The 18,636-nt window shown below is 41.3% G+C and overlaps 1 protein-coding gene across 6 annotated transcripts in view; it reads left to right on the top strand.

Moving 5' to 3' along the window:
* The window catches only part of LOC133341419 (estrogen receptor beta-like), a 135,057-nt gene that overhangs the window by 73,107 nt on the left and 43,314 nt on the right, over positions 1–18,636 (top strand). For all 6 annotated transcript variants that reach the window (XM_061550033.1, XM_061550031.1, XM_061550030.1 and 3 more), the window contains one exon: positions 6,203–6,341. In XM_061550033.1, the coding sequence (XP_061406017.1) occupies positions 6,203–6,341 (139 nt within the window). The remainder of the gene's footprint in view (positions 1–6,202; positions 6,342–18,636) is intronic.

The following is an 18,636-nucleotide window of genomic DNA, read 5'->3' as shown; positions in this document are numbered from 1 at the left end:
TAGATCTGAAAAATTAATTAAAACGATTATCACGACTTTAGTGCGTCCAATTAAAGTGCTGACTTTAACGTGCATCACGGTCAGAGAATACTTAATTCTGTTCTCTACTTATCGCAGGTTAATCTCGACGGTGTATTGATTGCTCATTCGTCTCTTGTCATTTATCACAATCACGGCAGCACCTCTAAGTTAGCCCCATGAGACTTCTCAATGTCGTGCAGGGCTTATTGTCTCACTGAATATTTCCTGGCTCGTTGGTAGACTGCGGATTAGGCGGCACGTGACTAATGGGGTATCCACAGCCATCGTGAGATGGGCACTGGATGTATATCTCGGGCGGGGAAAAGTTTTCTGAGTCATCGACACTTACAAACCTGGCTGACATTTAAGCCCCAGTGTATGTGTAACTAGGGAGGTAGTGGCCGACTATCTGGCTCCGTTTTTGTAGCACACCTTAAAAGCAAAACTGTGGCTCGACCTGTACCGAGCTTAGGTGACAAGCCCTTTAAGCCGAGATGAGGTTTTTTTTTTAATCCCGTCTTACATATTGTTCATCCACTGCTGGATAAAAGCCATTGCATGCAGGCAGTGAGGGTTATTTGACCAAACATCACCACTCCGGTCAGTGCAGGTTTGTGAAGGTGGAGGGAATACAGCACAATCGATTGTGCTGCACTACCCTCTACCACCCCCATCGCATTCAACTCCACTCTTTTGTGCTTGGTGGTCCCCCATTCCGTGCATTAGCCAGGCTGAAACTCCGCTTAGCTTCCACGGTCTGATGGGATCTGGCACATCCTGATTGATATGGTCTTAAGTTTTTGAAACTGACCTTTTTGACATTTGTATTGATAAAACGTGATTTTGCGGAAATGGAAAATGTTTAAGTAAGTTATGGTTATTATCACTTCATGTTACGCAAAACCACCTCCAGAGGCGATCGTGTGCAGTGAACGCAGTTCCATGCTGCACACACACTGCACACCACCTCCAGATGGGATGGCATGTCGTGAACACAGATCCATCTTCACGCCTATTGATTCTCGTCCACCAACTCCTGACGTTGGTGGACATGGGAATGATGTTGTGTCCCGAATGCAGGACATGATTCTTTGGAGAACAACTGTTTTTTAGATATAGGCTTGCTGCGATATTATTTCACATGTTGCATTGCGAGACGAACTGACCATTATCGCGATGTCACTTTCCCACAACTTGTTACTTGTGCTGGAAAAAAATGTTGCGTGTTGAATTGCTTTTGTGCTTTTTTGGACTTCCATTACAAAGGAAAGCATGGTGTAGGTATATTAATAATCTAGAATTTACAATCTATAGTGCATGCTGTAAGTTATGCAAGAAATAATGAATTCAATGGTACTGAAATAGTTATGAAATAATAAGTGAGCCATTATAACCACAATACATAAATATGTAGATTATTAGGCAATATAATTATTGTGGATCCTATATAGTATACTGAAGTATTGCCATATATTAGCAGCCATAGTTGGATTTTCATCTAAATTGACAAAATTACCTGAATCTCCATCTTAACAATGGTTATGCTGTCATTCACATCAAGTTTTAAGTAGGTGGTTGCTCCTTCAGTAATATGCAAAATAATACAAGATAAAAACTTGTAATTCTCGCCAAGAAAGGAAATCAATTACAAATAAGGACAACATTATATAGGCGGTTGAAAAGATCCACGTATTTTGCACGTGTTTCTTAAATCACAGAAACAATTATTAAGCTTAACCTACAACATTTAAAGTACTTTTCCTCATGTGGTATGATCTGTCCATTGCTAGACAAAGTCCTCCCCATTGATAAACAGCCGGAGGAACAGAGTGTGGCTTAGAGAACAAAAACTACTTGGAGACATCATGTTGCCTGCTAAGAAAGTAAGTGGATGGTGTTAAGGACACATCACTGTAGAAGGGGATGAGATGATCAACGAAAGATTTTTTTTGTAGAAGCCTGCAAAACTATTCGGAGAAAATACAACTCAGCCGTGATTCAAGATGCCATGGAAAGCAATGGGAGCATGAAATTATATTAAAATAAGGAGCCTAATGCTTGACCGATCACAAATGGTCAACCCTATACAGAATAATGGAGACTATATCGCACTGCAGAAGATAGAAATGTACAATCGGTGGAGGTATTTGATGGCGAGCTATAATGTTGCCGTGATTTACTTTGATGAGAGCATTTCTCCTTGTCTGCCACGAATTATTGTATTTTTATTTCTTGTTACTTCGTATAACCTTGAGTGTGGCTGTTTAATATTTCGTAAAACAATTTACTTCCAATATATTTTGGTTAGGCCTTGGTTTGTTAGTTTTGGTGACCGTGCCAAGTTACATCGAGGCCAATTGATTTTCTCATTTAGAGTCAACGGAGGAAATGTTGTGCAGATTTAAAAGCAAAAACCATGAATTGTGTAACCCAGAAATCAGACCCCCTCTGAGATGGAGAGAGAGTTTCACATGTCACAGGGTTAAATGAAGAGGTAACCACTGCCTTTCAAGGTTTGGCAAAAAGGAATCTAATATTTAATCTTGACTTAAAGCTTTCGTGACTGCAGGAATTCATATTATTTGGGTCTTTCGGTAAAAAAAATTACAAAAACTATTGAAACGTTGTCGTTTTTTGTTATTTTCTTTGAAACATCTACGTGACTTTACCGAAAGACCCAAAGAATATGGAATCTATAATTGCGTGGACTTCAGCAGAGAAATGGGAAAATTTGAATGTAACAACATTAGCGGACTTGTTCACGAAATGTTTACTCAGAAATGAATTACTAAATTGTGGAATGTAGCCTAGGTCATTTTCCTCTTTCAACAAATAACTTCTCATTATGCAGTAGATTTAGGTCATGTGCTGTGTCTGTCAATATTTGATAACGTGGAAATGACATTTTGGGTTGAGATTAATTGTTAATTTCCTTAATGGCTCAAACAAACTCAGCCTGTTGCGGAAACACACATACGACCCTGGGTGATTCTAATAAGCATAACGTCTGTCAGGGGCTCAGTTAATGAAGCACTTGAGTGTGCCTACAACCTCCTATTTGTATAATTTAAACATTTCTACAAAATTAGGGTCTAATTTAGTCATTGCCACCTTGGAACTCTGACAATGAATTTTGCTCATAGGAGGTGGATAGACGTCAACAGGGGAAACTTTAAACAAATTTTCAGTGGAATCTACATGTACGAGTTATCTAATTGGAACGGTAGGAAATATTGGTGTGAATAATTTAGATAACAAGTGTTACGTTTCAGCTTTCAGTTTAGTACGGATAATTGTACAGTGGAATAGAATTGTGACAGGCATGTCAGTAGATGCACTCTTTTTGCAGAGTTGCTATACAGACGGGAGTTTCAGACTTATTAGTTTCAAAATCTAATGGAAACAACCGTCATATTCATGTTACCTCGACAGCTTTATGAATGAAACAAGTTTGTCCTAGGCTTCATTTTGTTTGTATGTTATCATAAATAATCATTTTAAAACAAAGCCATACATAATCTGTTCTGTAGGAAAGTCCATCCAAAATGATCTGACTCTTACCTTTTTGAAAAATATGATAATCTTTTACAAAGTATGCTAAAATAAAAAAAATGTTGTGGATATAATCTCATGTATTTGATACACAATAACTTCACGCTCATCTAAGGTACCCCTCTTAAAATAATGTTAGACGGCGTTGGCAGTGGTGGTAAGCACAAATAACTGAGTTAATGCTTTTGTCAATAAAGCCACCCTAAAGGGAAGCAAATATAGCATAGACAACGTTATTAGCAATGTCCACTTTCACAGTAGAGAGGCATATGTTACAAAGAAGGGCCGTTGCCAAAAATGTCTCCTGTTATATATTATTCCTTTTGTAGAGTTTTTATTATCTCTGTTGTTATCTCTTAAACGCATTGTTAGAAATGATAAGATACAAAAAAAGGATATCTTAGAATACTGTAACTAAAATTACATTACCAGGAGTCTCAAGACTTTCTCAGGATGGTTCTGCCAATTTTCTTTGCGGACAGGGACAATGTTCCTTTGTGTAATTCCATTTTCAGTAATCTGCAGGTAATTATTAAGCATTTGGATGGTTGGCCCCTTAAGATTGTAGTGTTTCTCTGCTATGGGAGTAAACTGGAGATCTCTGAGAAACCCCATGCAGACCAGGGGGAGAACATACAAACTCAACACAGAAAGGGTGCCCGAGTTGGGATGAAACCTTAAGGCCTTATTGCGATAGAGATAACGAACAGGCGCAAATTCGTATCTTTTGTGATAATATAAGACGACGTGATTTTCACAGGGCCACAAGCGTGGATTTGAATGCGAACCGAGAGATGCAAAATTGCTCGATGAGCTGTCACGTGCAGACTTGACTTCCTCGGATGCTGTTTTCACAAGAGGTGTTTTGACGTCGCTCTTTTACGAGGTCCAAATATGTCATGCGGAATAAATAAGTCGGCTTGTTCCTGCGAAGTCTTCATGCCAAGTCGATAGCCCCTAGCAGAGCTAATCTCGTACATATTGTCCAGGTGGACAATGTAAAGTTGGTGGTCAAGGAGCATCCCCGTAGTTGCTTGCTCATGCCACTGCTAATAGAAGGACCTCCACTATATGAAGCTTTAAAGAGCTCTCCTAGAGGCTATTTTCGCCTGCTATCCCACACTGACCAGACGTCTTGAAAGAGGTGGGAGTATTCACACTTTACCCCGCCGTACAGAAGTTATTTTCTGAAAGCGATATATGTTAATGCCCCCTCGTACCATGTTCAATGGTTACTGCCACACGTGAACATCTGGTCACATATCTGCTCCACAAGGTATAGTATTCCATTATTTGTTTCAGTCTGGCCAGGATACCGTTGAGCTTTGAGGCAGTACTTATCTCCCGTTTACAGCCCTGAGCAGTGGTGGAAATCCAACATTCGCATGTCAGGGGCAAGTCTGTCCAAAAGACAAGCCCACTGTTGGCTACCCAACAAAGTACACAATTTATCAGATTTTAACTCGCGGACATTTTGAGTGTGAGCTGCTCGCTCTACCGCTAAGCCACCTGGCCAGGATGAAGGGTGGTCCAAAAAGCTTTGGGCTATTCTACATCTGCGCTGACTAAATATTATTGTCACTTAATATTCCCACTTTTCTCTGAAAATTATGCTCTGATCATGTAACAGTGAATGCATTGATGCCAGGAGTCAGCGTAACTCTTTTGCATATTCATATACGCAAGGGATTTGAACGTTTGTGTATAATTATGATATTTTTCAACCCTATGTGGACATCAGACTATTTGACCTGTTTTGCAGGGTCATGTTGTCTTATTATTGGTAAACATTCACAAAAACTAAATTACATACCCATGAACACTCATGTGATGCATGCGAAGTAGATGATTCGTAACATATTTACATACTCTTTGGGTCTTTCGGTAAAGTCACGTAGATAGAAAAATAATAAAATATCAAGACGTTTCAATCGCAACACAAGCAATCGTCTTCAGGTCAAAAAATACAGCAGGCATGACTTTACCGAAAGACCAAAAGAGTATTAATTCCTGCAGTCCCGAAAGCTTTAAGTCAATATATTTACATGTGCACACGCGCCCACACAATGATTATTTTATTTCATTAACTGCGAACGTTTTTATATTTTAAACGGAAATATATTTCTCTACTTCATATCCCAGTTCTCTTGCGAAGCCACAACTACTTCATTTATGCAAAGAAAACAACAGGCTGATATTTACAAATGTCGCTTTGTATCTAAGTAAACCGTTTTTTCCTACGTTGTGTTTGCCCTTGAAAAGTCACGTCTTTGATTTTAGTTTAGCATTTCCTGTCCGCATTTCGGTTATGAATAATGTCCACGTTATTCTTGTTGTCGTGATCCTCGTACTGCCCCCTCTTTTTCCGTGTTACATAACCGACCCTCCCCCTTCTGTCCCGTCCTCCCCCACCGCACTGCTCAAGAGCCTGTGTTTGTGTTTTATTTCAAATCCTGGCAGGCTTGTTCGCCTGTCTGTACTTGTTTGTGTCGGTGGAAACCATGCATATGTATTTTTTGCTCGCATGCGTGCTTGTGTGTTGTTCATGCTTGTGCAGTTGGGGGGGAGGTGGCAGGGGGGAGGGTCACTGTCTGACTGTCTGGTTGCTTGTGCTTGCTTTCACGTGCAGGCTTCATGGACATCAGCCTGGAGGATCAGGTACAGCTGCTGGAGTCTTGCTGGCTGGAAGTGCTCATGGTGGGACTCATTTGGAGGTCCATGACCCATCCTGGCAAGCTGGTTTTTGCCGCTGACCTGGTGCTCGAGAGGTCAGTCCCTCGCCTTCCCTGACCGTGCCAACCTCAACTCGGTTCAATCCTCCTTTCCTGCCTGCGCATGTCCACATACCCACTCACCCCTCCTCGCCCACCCATGTACTTGTTTCTGTATGAGCAGATTCATTTTCTTGCCTGGACTGTATTTTTAACCGTGTGTATCCACTAGGGGTGCGCAGTTCGGATTTAAAAAATTGCACTAACACTATTCGCGCATTTGCGCGGGATACACGGCCAGGATGGAGGTTGAGCGGTAGGGAGGCGTGACGTCAGCGCGACGCACGAACCCAGTTCAACGCTGTGGGATGCGGTGACATCATGCGCCAGCCAGCAAAACTTTGTGTTTGTAATATAGTACGATACGATCACGTGGCCTGGATTGCCGGATCGCGAGAGATGGCAGTGACTTGGCGTGGCTGTCGGATCATATCGAAAATCAGATTTAGAACAAATCCGTTCTGATTCATAATGTTATTAATAAATTGGTTTGTCAATCCTATCCGGAATGGTTTTAGAAATATATTTTAGTTAAAGTACAGTAGTATAAAAATAGTGGTATTTCATGAATTAATGTGTTTTTTATTCCACTTTGAGTCATACATTTTGAAAAATATATATTAATCTACAAAGAACATGTAAAACATCTCTAAAGAGCATATCCGAAATAACCTCATTGTTATGACAACCAACTTATATAAACTACAGGAAATATTAGAAAAACATCGTTTAAAAAATTTGGCTCAAGATAAATCTGAGCAAAACAAAAGTAATGTACAACACACTCGCTAAAACAATTGAAGACAATCTGTTTTAGGGGCACAACTGGAAAATACATCAGTGTATGTTACCTAGGGCAGTTATTCATGGCGGATCGTGATCCAAATTACGAAATAAAGAGGCCGATGAAAGTGGGTTGGAGCATTTTTGGAAAACTGACCTTCACAATGAAAAACAACATAGCTATGTGCCTAAAGACAACAATGGTGCAGGCAATGTGCTTTGCATACAATAGTCAATAATCTACAACCTTTTATCAATCGACTGCGAGATGGACAAAGGCCTCCCTTGCCTTATTGGCCATGGGGGTTGTTTGTCTGTTTGAATTTCAGTCATCTCTGATGTTAGTCGTGGCTGGGACTGGAACCCAGGGTGCCGGATTGATAGCGGCATGTGCAAGCGACAGTGCCACCACGGTGGCGGATGGTAGTGTAGAGGTTAGCGCGCTGCGCTACGAATGTAATATTTTCTATTGATATGCATAGGTCCACTCAAGGCCAACACCGGCGACTATTTCCTGAACCGGTTCTGGGCCTCTCCTAGGTCGACTCGGCCTCAAATGAGTAACTGGCGCAGTGTGTAAACTTCGGCACTGGAGGCCGGGCATGTTGCTGACCACCCATCCCCCAATTTTGCCGTGACGGCCATTATAGGTGCTCGCTAACAGCACTTGCTCAACAGTCTGTTAAAGGCAATACAGGGATTTTTTTGTCTTTGCCACCATTCTACTTAGGACCTTTGCATATGAATAGAAAATATTACATTGGAAAAAAGTAGAATAAACCAAAATGAAAGCCTAAATGAGATGGGTAAAAAAGAGAATAGGCTTGTGATCTCGATTAGAGATAAATCATTTAATTATGGTGGGGTTTGGGAGGGGGTGGGGTGATTTCCTCCCAGACAATGTTGTGTGATTGAGGGAGAACTACTCTAGCTGCTTGATTCAGCTCCTAAAGAAGCTCCCAGCAATTAGACAAAACGTTGGGCATCATGCCCAACAATACGCGGTACGACCCGCACAAACATCGTAGATGTATACAGCACAACCGCAAAAAAACGAAGCAATAGTGCCCCTAGCCACCACCTTTGATGAGGTTGTTATTGAGACCAGAATTACTGACAAGCCCAAGCCTTACTCTGCCCATCATCTATCAACACGAAAGAGTTCATGATAATCATCTTGAGCCATGATCAGTCAACTTATGGATGAAGGCAGCTACGCGATGTCACCTCTAGCCCTGCGGGCTGTGCCGTTATTATTTGTACCGCTATGGTTCCACATTGGAAAAAAATCAATGTTTTTACATTGTTCATGAAAGTTGTGTTACAAAACAATACTCTTTGGTTCTTTCGGTAAAGTCACGTAGGTATAAAATAAAATAAATTACGACGTTTCGGGCGCAACACAAACGTGACTTTACCGAAATAACCAAAGATTATGGATTCCTGCAGTCACGAAAGCTTCAAATCATTACAAAACAATATTTCAATTAAATAACCTCTTTATTGACTAACAAGTCACTGAGTTTGTATAGTAATGTACTCACAAATCTACAAATGTGCTCATTACATAGCTCAGTTGCTCGGCTCCTTGGGGTAGTTTGAGAGTGCAGCCTGTGGGAGAGGAGAGGCTTTCTAACTATGTTGGGCCGACGTGGAAATGCAAATTTCATTAAATTAATTTGTGGGCATGAGGTGGCGGTGTGGCCGAGGGGGCTAATGCTTTGTTGTGAGCACTGAGCAAGGCACCTCTGAGATTTTGGGTTAATATTTTGGCAGTCACCCGTGATTAAAGGCGGCTTCTTCAATGTATTGAGTTTGTGAACTCATCAGTGTCCATTGACAATGACTGTGCATAAAAAAACAGTCGTATGAAATATAGATTTTGACTTAATTTAGCTTTTTTCAATTCTCAGAATAAAATAAAAATGTTATTGAAATGCAATTTTTTTGATGAACATATAAAAGTTACATCGATAAAGGGGCCTGTCCTTAGAAGCAGTTGCATGACATCATTTTCCCGGGCCATTATTTAACACAGAATGGTGCACTCCCCACTGGGAGATCTGAGTGGTAAAATCATACCTGATCTAACGACGTGACACTGGCAGCCCAATTAGAATCTGAATGTGGTGGGATGATTTAAAAAGAATGTCATTGTTGGTTCAATGGCCTGTCGTCTGTTAATCGACTTGATCACCCATGCTTGCACACACCCACATGCACACCCCAAGGCTTTCCATGCTGCTCAGCCACACCTGACTATACACGCTGACTCGTGCATCGTACATGACTAAACTTGTGGACATGCTTGCATATATACCCGTGTAAGTATATCCACTAAATTACTGTGCAACCAGTCTTTTGCCCAATTTAACTTTTCGATAGATTATCCATCATTTACAAAACCACTTGGTAGCCCATCCAATCTTTTTTGGACAACCAAGCCTGTGTCAACGCTTCAGGTCACATGCCCCACAGTTCCACTTCATTGCTGAAACACGGAGGTATGTTTCACAAGGTGATTTTAGCCCAAGATAATATGGCTACAGAGATATGCATGTTTGTTTTCTAAGCTTTCATCATCATTATCAGCTTTACACTAGTGGATGATGCCCTGCTCATACCGACGCCACCCATCCTGCGATGCCCACAGTCTATCTCGCTCCAGAAAATTAGCTGATTTCTTAACTCTGTTTCCATGTTCTTGAGTACATTCTCTCCACTCTTAAATTACCTCACCAGCCTCGTCAATTTGCCTTCACCCCCCCCTCCATTCTATTGGTATATCCGGCCCAAACTCACCATATTAACCTGGCGATCTATTTCTTGCCTTGGCTCGCAGCAGTGACGAGTGATATCTTAACCGGTCCTGGGCCACCGCTGCCGTTTCACTTGACCGCACTGACCAGCATGGTGAAGTATCGTCAAGCAACTCTCATTATCAGCGTGCCATGAGAACGCCTTCAGCAATTGATTTAGAAGGTTTGTAAATTGTTACGTATACAGATGTATTCCATTTACTTTAATTGAATATTATTTTTTTTTAAAGTTTAATTTTCTCGCCCTCCATTTTGTGGCTTTCTCTTCATCCCTCCCCCCACTGCTACAGCTATTTAAGTCCCCGTACATTATTCATCCAGGCGTCTTTCTGTGTGTGCCTCTGCGTGTGTGTATGTCTCTTGGTGTGGTGTTGCTCTGGTTATCTCTCTGGGCTGCCCAAAAAAAATATCCTTCTCTGTCTATGTACCTCGTGTCTGTTCACGAGTCCTTGCCCTCTGTTTTTACGTTAGCATGTTCAGCCCAGAAGATGAACACAACACATTTAGGAGTCTTTTGAAATACGTGTTCAACCAGGTTAGTGTCTAACTGTTTTGTTGGCCGACTGGTTTGCATCGCATTATGTTTCTAAGGTCTGTTGAGTTTCTCGTCTCCCATCTTCTTGTCGCATTTGCTTACGTGCGGTTTGCCGTTCTTTATGTGCTGTGTGCGTGGTGTCTCCATGTGTGTTCCCTCGCTATATGTTTCACCCCATTCCCACCTGATGATGAGCGCTTGTGTTGCGTTCGAAACGTCGTGATTTTATTTAATTTATTTAAGTTTTATTTTATTTCTACATACGTGACTTTACCGGAAAAAAAACAATGAGTATAATCTGGCTAGGGTTTACCAAAAGCAGAGGATCCTGCCACCATAAAGTAATGGTGAGCACACTGTGCTTGCAAACCAGAAGTGACCGGTTTGATCTCCTGGCATAGCACCTGATGCATGAACGAGTCTTTTTTTAAATCCACCCCCCTGCATTTGTCAACCCAGGCATTATAAATGTGCACACCACAGTTAGTCCATTGGCAGGTCGCGTGTGGTGTGGAGTAAACCGTGGGTCACTCTCACCACGTCTGGCCAGTGTGGAAGAGTAGACCAACATACCCTCCAGATGGGCTGTCTCGAACTCCCTCGCGTGGATGCCGTTCTGCCAGCAGTAGCGTGAGCAAGCAATTGCAGGGGCTGCACCTTTACCTCCAGGCTGTTCTGCTGGTTATATTCATTTTGGCTTTCTCTATTGCCCAGAGGCATGGCTGCATAAAACAGTTTTACATTAGACTTAACTTTTCATTTAATTCACGATTCAATTAATTGTGTAAGAACAGTAAGTATAGAATAGGCGCTATAAACCTCATTGACCCTGTGGCACGTGACTGATAAATACATCGGCAGATGACTTCTTAAAGCACATTGTATGTTTTCTGCGAACAGAAAACATATGATCATCAGCAGCCTTGGTTAATCCACTGTTGGATGAAGGCTTCCCAAAGCCACCACCATCTATCACTCTTCATGGCACGTCGTAATAATCCTGTACACGAGCTGGATTTCATTACTCCATCTCTGCCGTTGTGACCTCTTCTCAGACTCGTTCCGTTTGCTGCCACACCCCATCATTGTTCTTGGGACCATCTGCCATAATCCCTTCCAGCGATCGTGGCCTGCCCAAGCGCAATTACGTCCATCAAGGAAACATACACGCCAACAAAAACAACATCGACAGCGACATGTACACACTCCATAAATGTCACACAAAGTTCTTCAATATGTAACTTGTGTGGCGATTATTCACTTGCAGCGGCGTGGTTTTATTTGGCTGCCCTTTCAAACAAAGTTCACAACCATTGTGTTCCAACATCGTTTGGTCTTCAGATTTAAAAGAAGCATTTGATTAAAAAAAAACATTCATAAATAAATGACGTAACTGTATTTTATTAAATCAAACTATAACCTGGCTATTCCCTACAATTGTGCGGTATGATTTTTGCTCGTACCACACAATTCATATTTGATATGTGTCTTGTCCGGATGCTACCATGGTATAATAATGGTGATCACACTTGACTTGTAGTCCCGACGCAGTTGGTTCAGTTAGTTCTCTAAGTGCGGCAGTGGAAACAACAGTGCGTGTTTTTTTGTTTCAAATCCCCCCCACCCCCCATCTGTGACCACCTATCATTATAAATGTGTGGACTTAAGTTGATTGGTAGGTTTTGTGTGCTGGGGTGAAGTGTAGGTAATCCCACCTCCTAAGACGTTTGTCCAGCATGAAAGAGTAGGCCAAATACTAGAGGAGCTCTGGTGTTTCTTCCAGTGGAGGCCCACTTGCCAGCATGAGTGTGATTGAGCAATTTGCAGGATCAACAAGTAAAACTATAAACTGAATTGCTCCATTTACACTAGACATTACAGCTCTTTACATCCAATAAATCCAACTCTAAACAAATAAAACAATAAAATAATAAATAGGTCAAAAGCAATGTTATGTTTTCTGCAACATTAAATTCTTGTAGTTTTGAAGAAACAGTTTTGTAGTTTATTTAATAAGCAGCACTTTTGTAAATTAGGTCATTTAAATCTAGTTTTTTTCACAACAGAACATGGGGTTTACACCCAGAATGATTGCACATGTGTACAGTATATTCACACAAGCAAATGCCTTTTGTCAATCCACCGCTGAGTGAGGGCCTCCCCCACGCCATGTGCGTAGTTGGGGTTATTTGACCGTAACTTGAACGCCGTGGTCATTGCGAGTTTGTCTGATAACATAGCCCTGCAGCAGCCTATGGCTGGCTCCCGTTCGTTGTGGATTGGTCACCCATGATTGAAAGCACTATCTAGGCTTCTCGCCCTACTTTACCTGCCCGATATTTGACGAGAGATCAGACGGATGTATTACGGGGCATTTAGTCATCGGGGCCCAAAGTGATTTTTGTGGCAAACAGACTTGGGTGAAATCTCCGATTAGCACGGCTAGGCTACGTACGCTTGTCCTGGTGGGGGTCGCTGGGTACGTAGTTAAACAAAAAAAAACAAAGCGTAGGCCACATGGCGCGACGTGTTTAACATTCTCAAAGTGGTAATTTGAGAGCATTTTTTCACCCGGATCGATTTAACTAAAAATAATTTGCAGACAATTGTCATTGGCCCTGACAGCTTGTCAGAATGCCCAGTTTTGTTTTTGTCAAGACTTTAGGAGGAGTAATGCAATGGGAGATAACAAGTGCCAAACGTGTTGACATAAAGAATGCTCCAATGAAAATCAGAGCTGCAGAGCACTTTCCCAATTCCTAATAGACGTGTCTCCATGGTAGCACCGTGCATCGATGCTGCTTTGCTGCTGCCCCAGAGGCAATGGTTGATTTCGTTTAACTCCTTAATCAACCGTTCCCCCGGACACAGCAAACTGTACCGTGTTATTTGAGAGAGAAGGTGTTCTTTAGAAGTGTTTGGCTGTTTTGCCTTCCCTAGGAATTTCCCATATTAATATTGTATCGTGTTTGCTTTCATGCTGTTCCTAAATCATCGTTTTATCTGTTAGCATGGGCTTTTTGAGCCTTTGCCGTTTATTTGGGCAGGGAGAAGCGGATCTGCATTTGTGAGCGCACTGCGCTGTGAACCCGGTGACCTGAGTGTGATTCCAAGCCATATCAGTGTCGAGTGCTATCTCTGAACCGGACTTGGCACCCTCCTCCTTCACAAACTGGCACTTGCCAGCGTGGTGAAGTATTATGAGAAACAACCCACGTGACCTGCCCTTCATCCAGCAGTGGATTGACAAAGAGCTGTAAAGTATATTTTGATGCATTTTTTATTTTGTGCTACGTTTGATTTTTCACTTGCCACGACAGTATACACGAGACGTGCTTTTAGGTTGTGTTCTGCCTACATCGTTGTTTATTTTTAATTCGTAACATTTTATTGGGCTACATTATCAGCAGCAGACAACATAATCCCTTTCTGTACTGTAATACGCTCCCACGTCTGAGCTCCCGGCCTTCACCGACATGCACTGATTGGCGTGGTGAAGTATGGTCCAGTTACTCCCATGAACCGCATGATGTAGGCAATCCCTCATCCAGCAGTACAAGGATGTCTTGAATGCTATTGATGTCTTGGGTTCCTTTGAACAACAGCAGTAACGTAAAAAAACATAATAAATAGCATTTGCGCAAACGTACTATGCTTTCACAATCTCCTCTATGACTTTGGACAATGACTGGAAAGCACTATAAAATGATGGTCCCAACACATTTGCTGGAATGTGTACGTTTATTATTTCACTTTGGCAAATGTGCACACTTAAAGTAAAGTGGACGCCCATTTAATAGATGTAGCGCACTTCTCATGAAACGGTTATATAAAGAAAATAAACAAGTACATTTCTGATGCTAAAGCACTTGCTTGTTTGTAAGGAGATTTATGCTTACTGGTGCAGTGGCTTTATTTGCTCAATCCTGAATAATGATGCAATTAATTTGAATAACGGACATTATACTGGGGGCCCTGAAACACCTCGGTTCAACAATGATATAAAATTACTACCCTTTGTCCAATTCACTGTCGGATCAAGGTCTCTCCCACACATGTTGGGAGTGAAAGCTATTTTTTTTTTTACCACCACACTTCACTGCATCGGCCAGGGGTTGGTGCTGGGGCCCACAGCAGCTTCAGATTTCACCGGCCACTGACTTTAGTCGTGGGCGGGAATCTTACTCGGTTTGTTACATTCCTAGCACGGTTGCACGCATTACCGTGACGCTCCTCCACCGCACACGTGCTTAATTCGGTCGTATGTTTTGCGATCAATCTTTTATTTGTCAATAATATACAGGGTGATCCATTTATAGACACCCCACGAAAATAATGGGCATAAGTTATAGACGGAAACAACATATTAAAATATACGTACAAGCCTATTTTAAAAATATATATTTAATTTTAAAACCCTCTGCACGTCTCCCATTAATTTCAATGCACTTATTTAAAAAAAATTAGATATGTTATCAAAAATAAGCCACCACTTTCACACATTCTATCACCTGTTGAGAATAAAGTAAGACGGTCATTAGATATCAGTGGGATATCATTAAGTGGATCATGCTACACTAAACATGTTTTTTTTTTACAAAGCAGGGAGATTTTTTGAAAAAACAGTTCCACATATTGTTTGCAAAGAGGTGCTTTGCTTCTTCTTGGTTCTTTCGGTAAAGTCACGTAGAAGGGAAATAATAAAATAATGAAATTTTAACATTATAAAATACAATTCTCACGACGTTTTGGCCACAACGCAAGCAGCCGTCCTCAGGTGAAGAACAGGGCTGTCGGAAAGATAGCTTTGCCAATATGATGGTCACCCATTTGTTGACGGTGGTCAATTTATCAATGACGTGGGTGCATAGCGGCCTAATTGTTGCAGAGAGCAAGAGCAGTGGGATCCTTAACAACGACAGACAAGTGGATAGTGCAATTGTATTCTTACAAATGAACGGCTGCAAAGAGGTGCCAATTAATAATTTGACAGTGCCATACAGCAAACTAACATCACTCAAAAGTATAAACGTTTGTAATGTGTAAAGTTTCTCGTGGTATTCCGGCATCGCACATTTCCAGGCTTGGGCTGCTGGGATGGTCAGGAGTTGGCAGTACAGCTAGGGATTTACACAAATTTATAGTGGAGCTTGAGTGTTATCACATCATGATATCATGCTTCACGCAAGTATAAAACAAGTCCCAAAGTGCCAACAGAATTGAGAAGCACAGTGGAACAGAGCACAGGACACACATAACGTTAGAATCTGGTGTATCATAAACTAACGATTAAACCAACTTGTGTATAGTGACATGATTGAAAGCTTAAGATATATTAAGTATAGTACAAGTGGAATGATACAGTATGCGGCATACTCTCATCTTAGTTCTTTGTCCTGCCATGGGATGACTGCAGGCTAATGTTATACTGCAAATGTTATTGAAATTTTAATTTCATGTTTCTATTCATTTTTACCCTATAATGTATATACTTGCTGAACCCGTTTTGCTTAACGCCGCACTTTTCAGGAACGCATCTACTACCTCATTAAATGAGGGATTACCGTACTGTATATTTATCACGGACGCTGAGCACATGCCCCGAGACCCCAAATGCCAAGCAGCTGACAGCAAATATCACTACTGAGGGTATAAGAGATAAGCATCAATACGTTTCTTAAAATTGCGCAAGGTTGTAAAACTTTAGGAAAGAGACGATGGGAGGGGATGCCAAAAGCAGTGCGAGGAAAAGAGCGGAAAAAAAGTGTTTTGACGTGCTGCTGTATATATGTTGAACTTCTTTCACACCGTACGTAGCCAACCGTGCTAATCTAAGGTGCTGTATTGTGGTTGAAGACGGCGAGGATGAGCAAAGCTTTCAGGTAGACCGAGTCCTACAATGTGGTTGGAGAAATTGATATGCATAACCACTACTGCCGCTCGAGGCTTTACATTCACTGCAATGCTAAAAAAAGCATTGATTCTTGATTTGAATAACAACCCCAAGTCACGACAATTCACCAAATCATGAGGTTGGCGAACCGCAACGAACTTAGTGATCAAATCTGTAATATGCAAAACGTGTTAAGATGATTTATATTAATTTCTTTCAATGTGATGTCAACTGTTGCATGGTTGTGACATTTTATACAATATAAAAATTAATGCTCCTTGTACCACTGGTGGCATAAATGCCGCCACGTTTTTTTTGCAGTGTCGGTCACGAGGGTTTCTTTTGATTATACATCGCCATGTTGTTCAGCGTGCATTGGTGAATTGAAAGCATCATATCTTTTCGTGAGAAAGCATCATATTTAATGCATTTCTGAAACATCGCTGTGTTGTTAGGAGTCAAATGGTACGCGGATGTGGTAATTAGATGGAAGCACATTAACGTAATGAACACTGTTGGGGTCAACAGTAGCCAAGAGCAGAACTTGGAATTGCTCTTTGGTTTCTGAGAGGGGTTTTCATTCTTGTTATTACTACACTAGTGTACCCAGAAAAGTCTCGGTGTCCCATGACTCTTATTATGGAGGGTCTTGCCAAGTTTTATCAATTTAGGGGCAACTCAGTAATTTGCAGATGTTTTGTAAAACTTGGCAAAATTTGTACCACGACTTTGGCATGCGATGGCCTACTGTTGCGAATGACATCACGGGATCATTAATGTCCACTGTGAAGCAGGTTTGTTTTTTGTTTTGTTAATACACACACATTAATAACCAGGGTGGCCACTGGATTCTAACCGTGAACATCTGGAACAAGCAGTGAACACATTACTGGGTGTTTCAGTTGATCATTGGCAACTTACTCTGGAAGATATTCACGTATAATGCCTTTATTTTTGACATTTGTAGCCTTTGCTGTGTACATGTCAGGTGAGTGGGGGTATCTGCATGTTAGTTATCAAATTATCTCGATAGTGGGCCAATGAAATTTCAAGCTTTCATGCGCTATTTGTTAACCAAGAGTATAGTGACCTAGCATGTGTTTTGCTTGCAAATTGATTTTAATTGTATTGTTATTTGTCAAATGAAAAAGTACGAAGCGTAGTCTCTGCTGAATCTTTTTTTTATGTTTTTTTACTACTCTGGCAATAATGTTTTATGTACGCGTATACGCACGGCGCTTTTGTCAGTCCACCATTGGATGAGGGCTTCCGCGGGATGTGGGATTTTTCTGACCTCGTTTCTTCTTGCTTGTCAGTGCCGATCGGGAAGGCAGGCATATACTGTAGGAAAGAGAACAAAAATGTTCTCTTCATAAACGTGGTACTGCACTATAAATTGAACGTTACTGAAATGCCTCTCGGTAACAAAAACATTGGCTTGGAACCATATTGGCGGAAATGTGTGACGATTTCACAAGCAATACAACTTAAATTTGCCACCATTCTCAGTATTTCAGAAAATGGTATGCGTAGCTTGATGCCAAGGAGGTTGGAAATCCACCTTTTATTTTCGAGGGAAGGACAGAACCTTGGCAGAAAAAAACACAACTTTTCGGCAGTAAGGTTGATGTGCACGTCTGTTTATCATCAAAATTCCGGGCATGTCGCCTCGCGATCACAACAAATCTATTTGCGTTTTATTTTCATCCACCACATTTCAATGTGCATCGTTAGGTTGTCTGTGTTTACACATTGTCAGTGGTATTTGATTAATGTTTTCCACTGCTAAAATTGGTTGTTTTTCTTGCACAATCTAATTGTTATAAGTATGACAATGTTTATGTTATATTCTTTTCCTGCCGTAATAGCCTTCCTATCCTGCCATCCCACGTTGGCAATCGATGAGCCATTCCGGCTAGGCATATGTCAGTGTACTCACGCTTTGGCAAATAATATATTGGACACGTAACAAAGCAAGTGAGTAATCAGTCACGTGAACCCCAAACCATTTATTGTACATATCAAGTATAGTGAGTGTCGTGATTGTTATATCAGCCTGGTCACCAATAGCTTGCACACAAACACAATCCATCACGTTAAATTCAGTTCTGCACTTGGGCTAAATTCCAGGTGTAAGAATTAACATGCCTGTTTTTTGATGGGTCATGCAATTAACATTTCTCTCAGTGGCAGAGAGGATGAGAAAGTTCTGCCCCCTATTTGTGAAACAGAGGTCACTTTAAAGGGATCTCAGAAGTCGCT

Source organism: Lethenteron reissneri, chromosome 11 (genome assembly GCF_015708825.2).
Source record: "Lethenteron reissneri isolate LAM-NWPU_2019-01 chromosome 11, ASM1570882v1, whole genome shotgun sequence".
Lineage (NCBI taxonomy): Eukaryota > Metazoa > Chordata > Hyperoartia > Petromyzontiformes > Petromyzontidae > Lethenteron > Lethenteron reissneri.
Note: the sequence above shows the minus strand (reverse complement) of the source record. Positions and strands in the feature narration are given on the sequence as shown.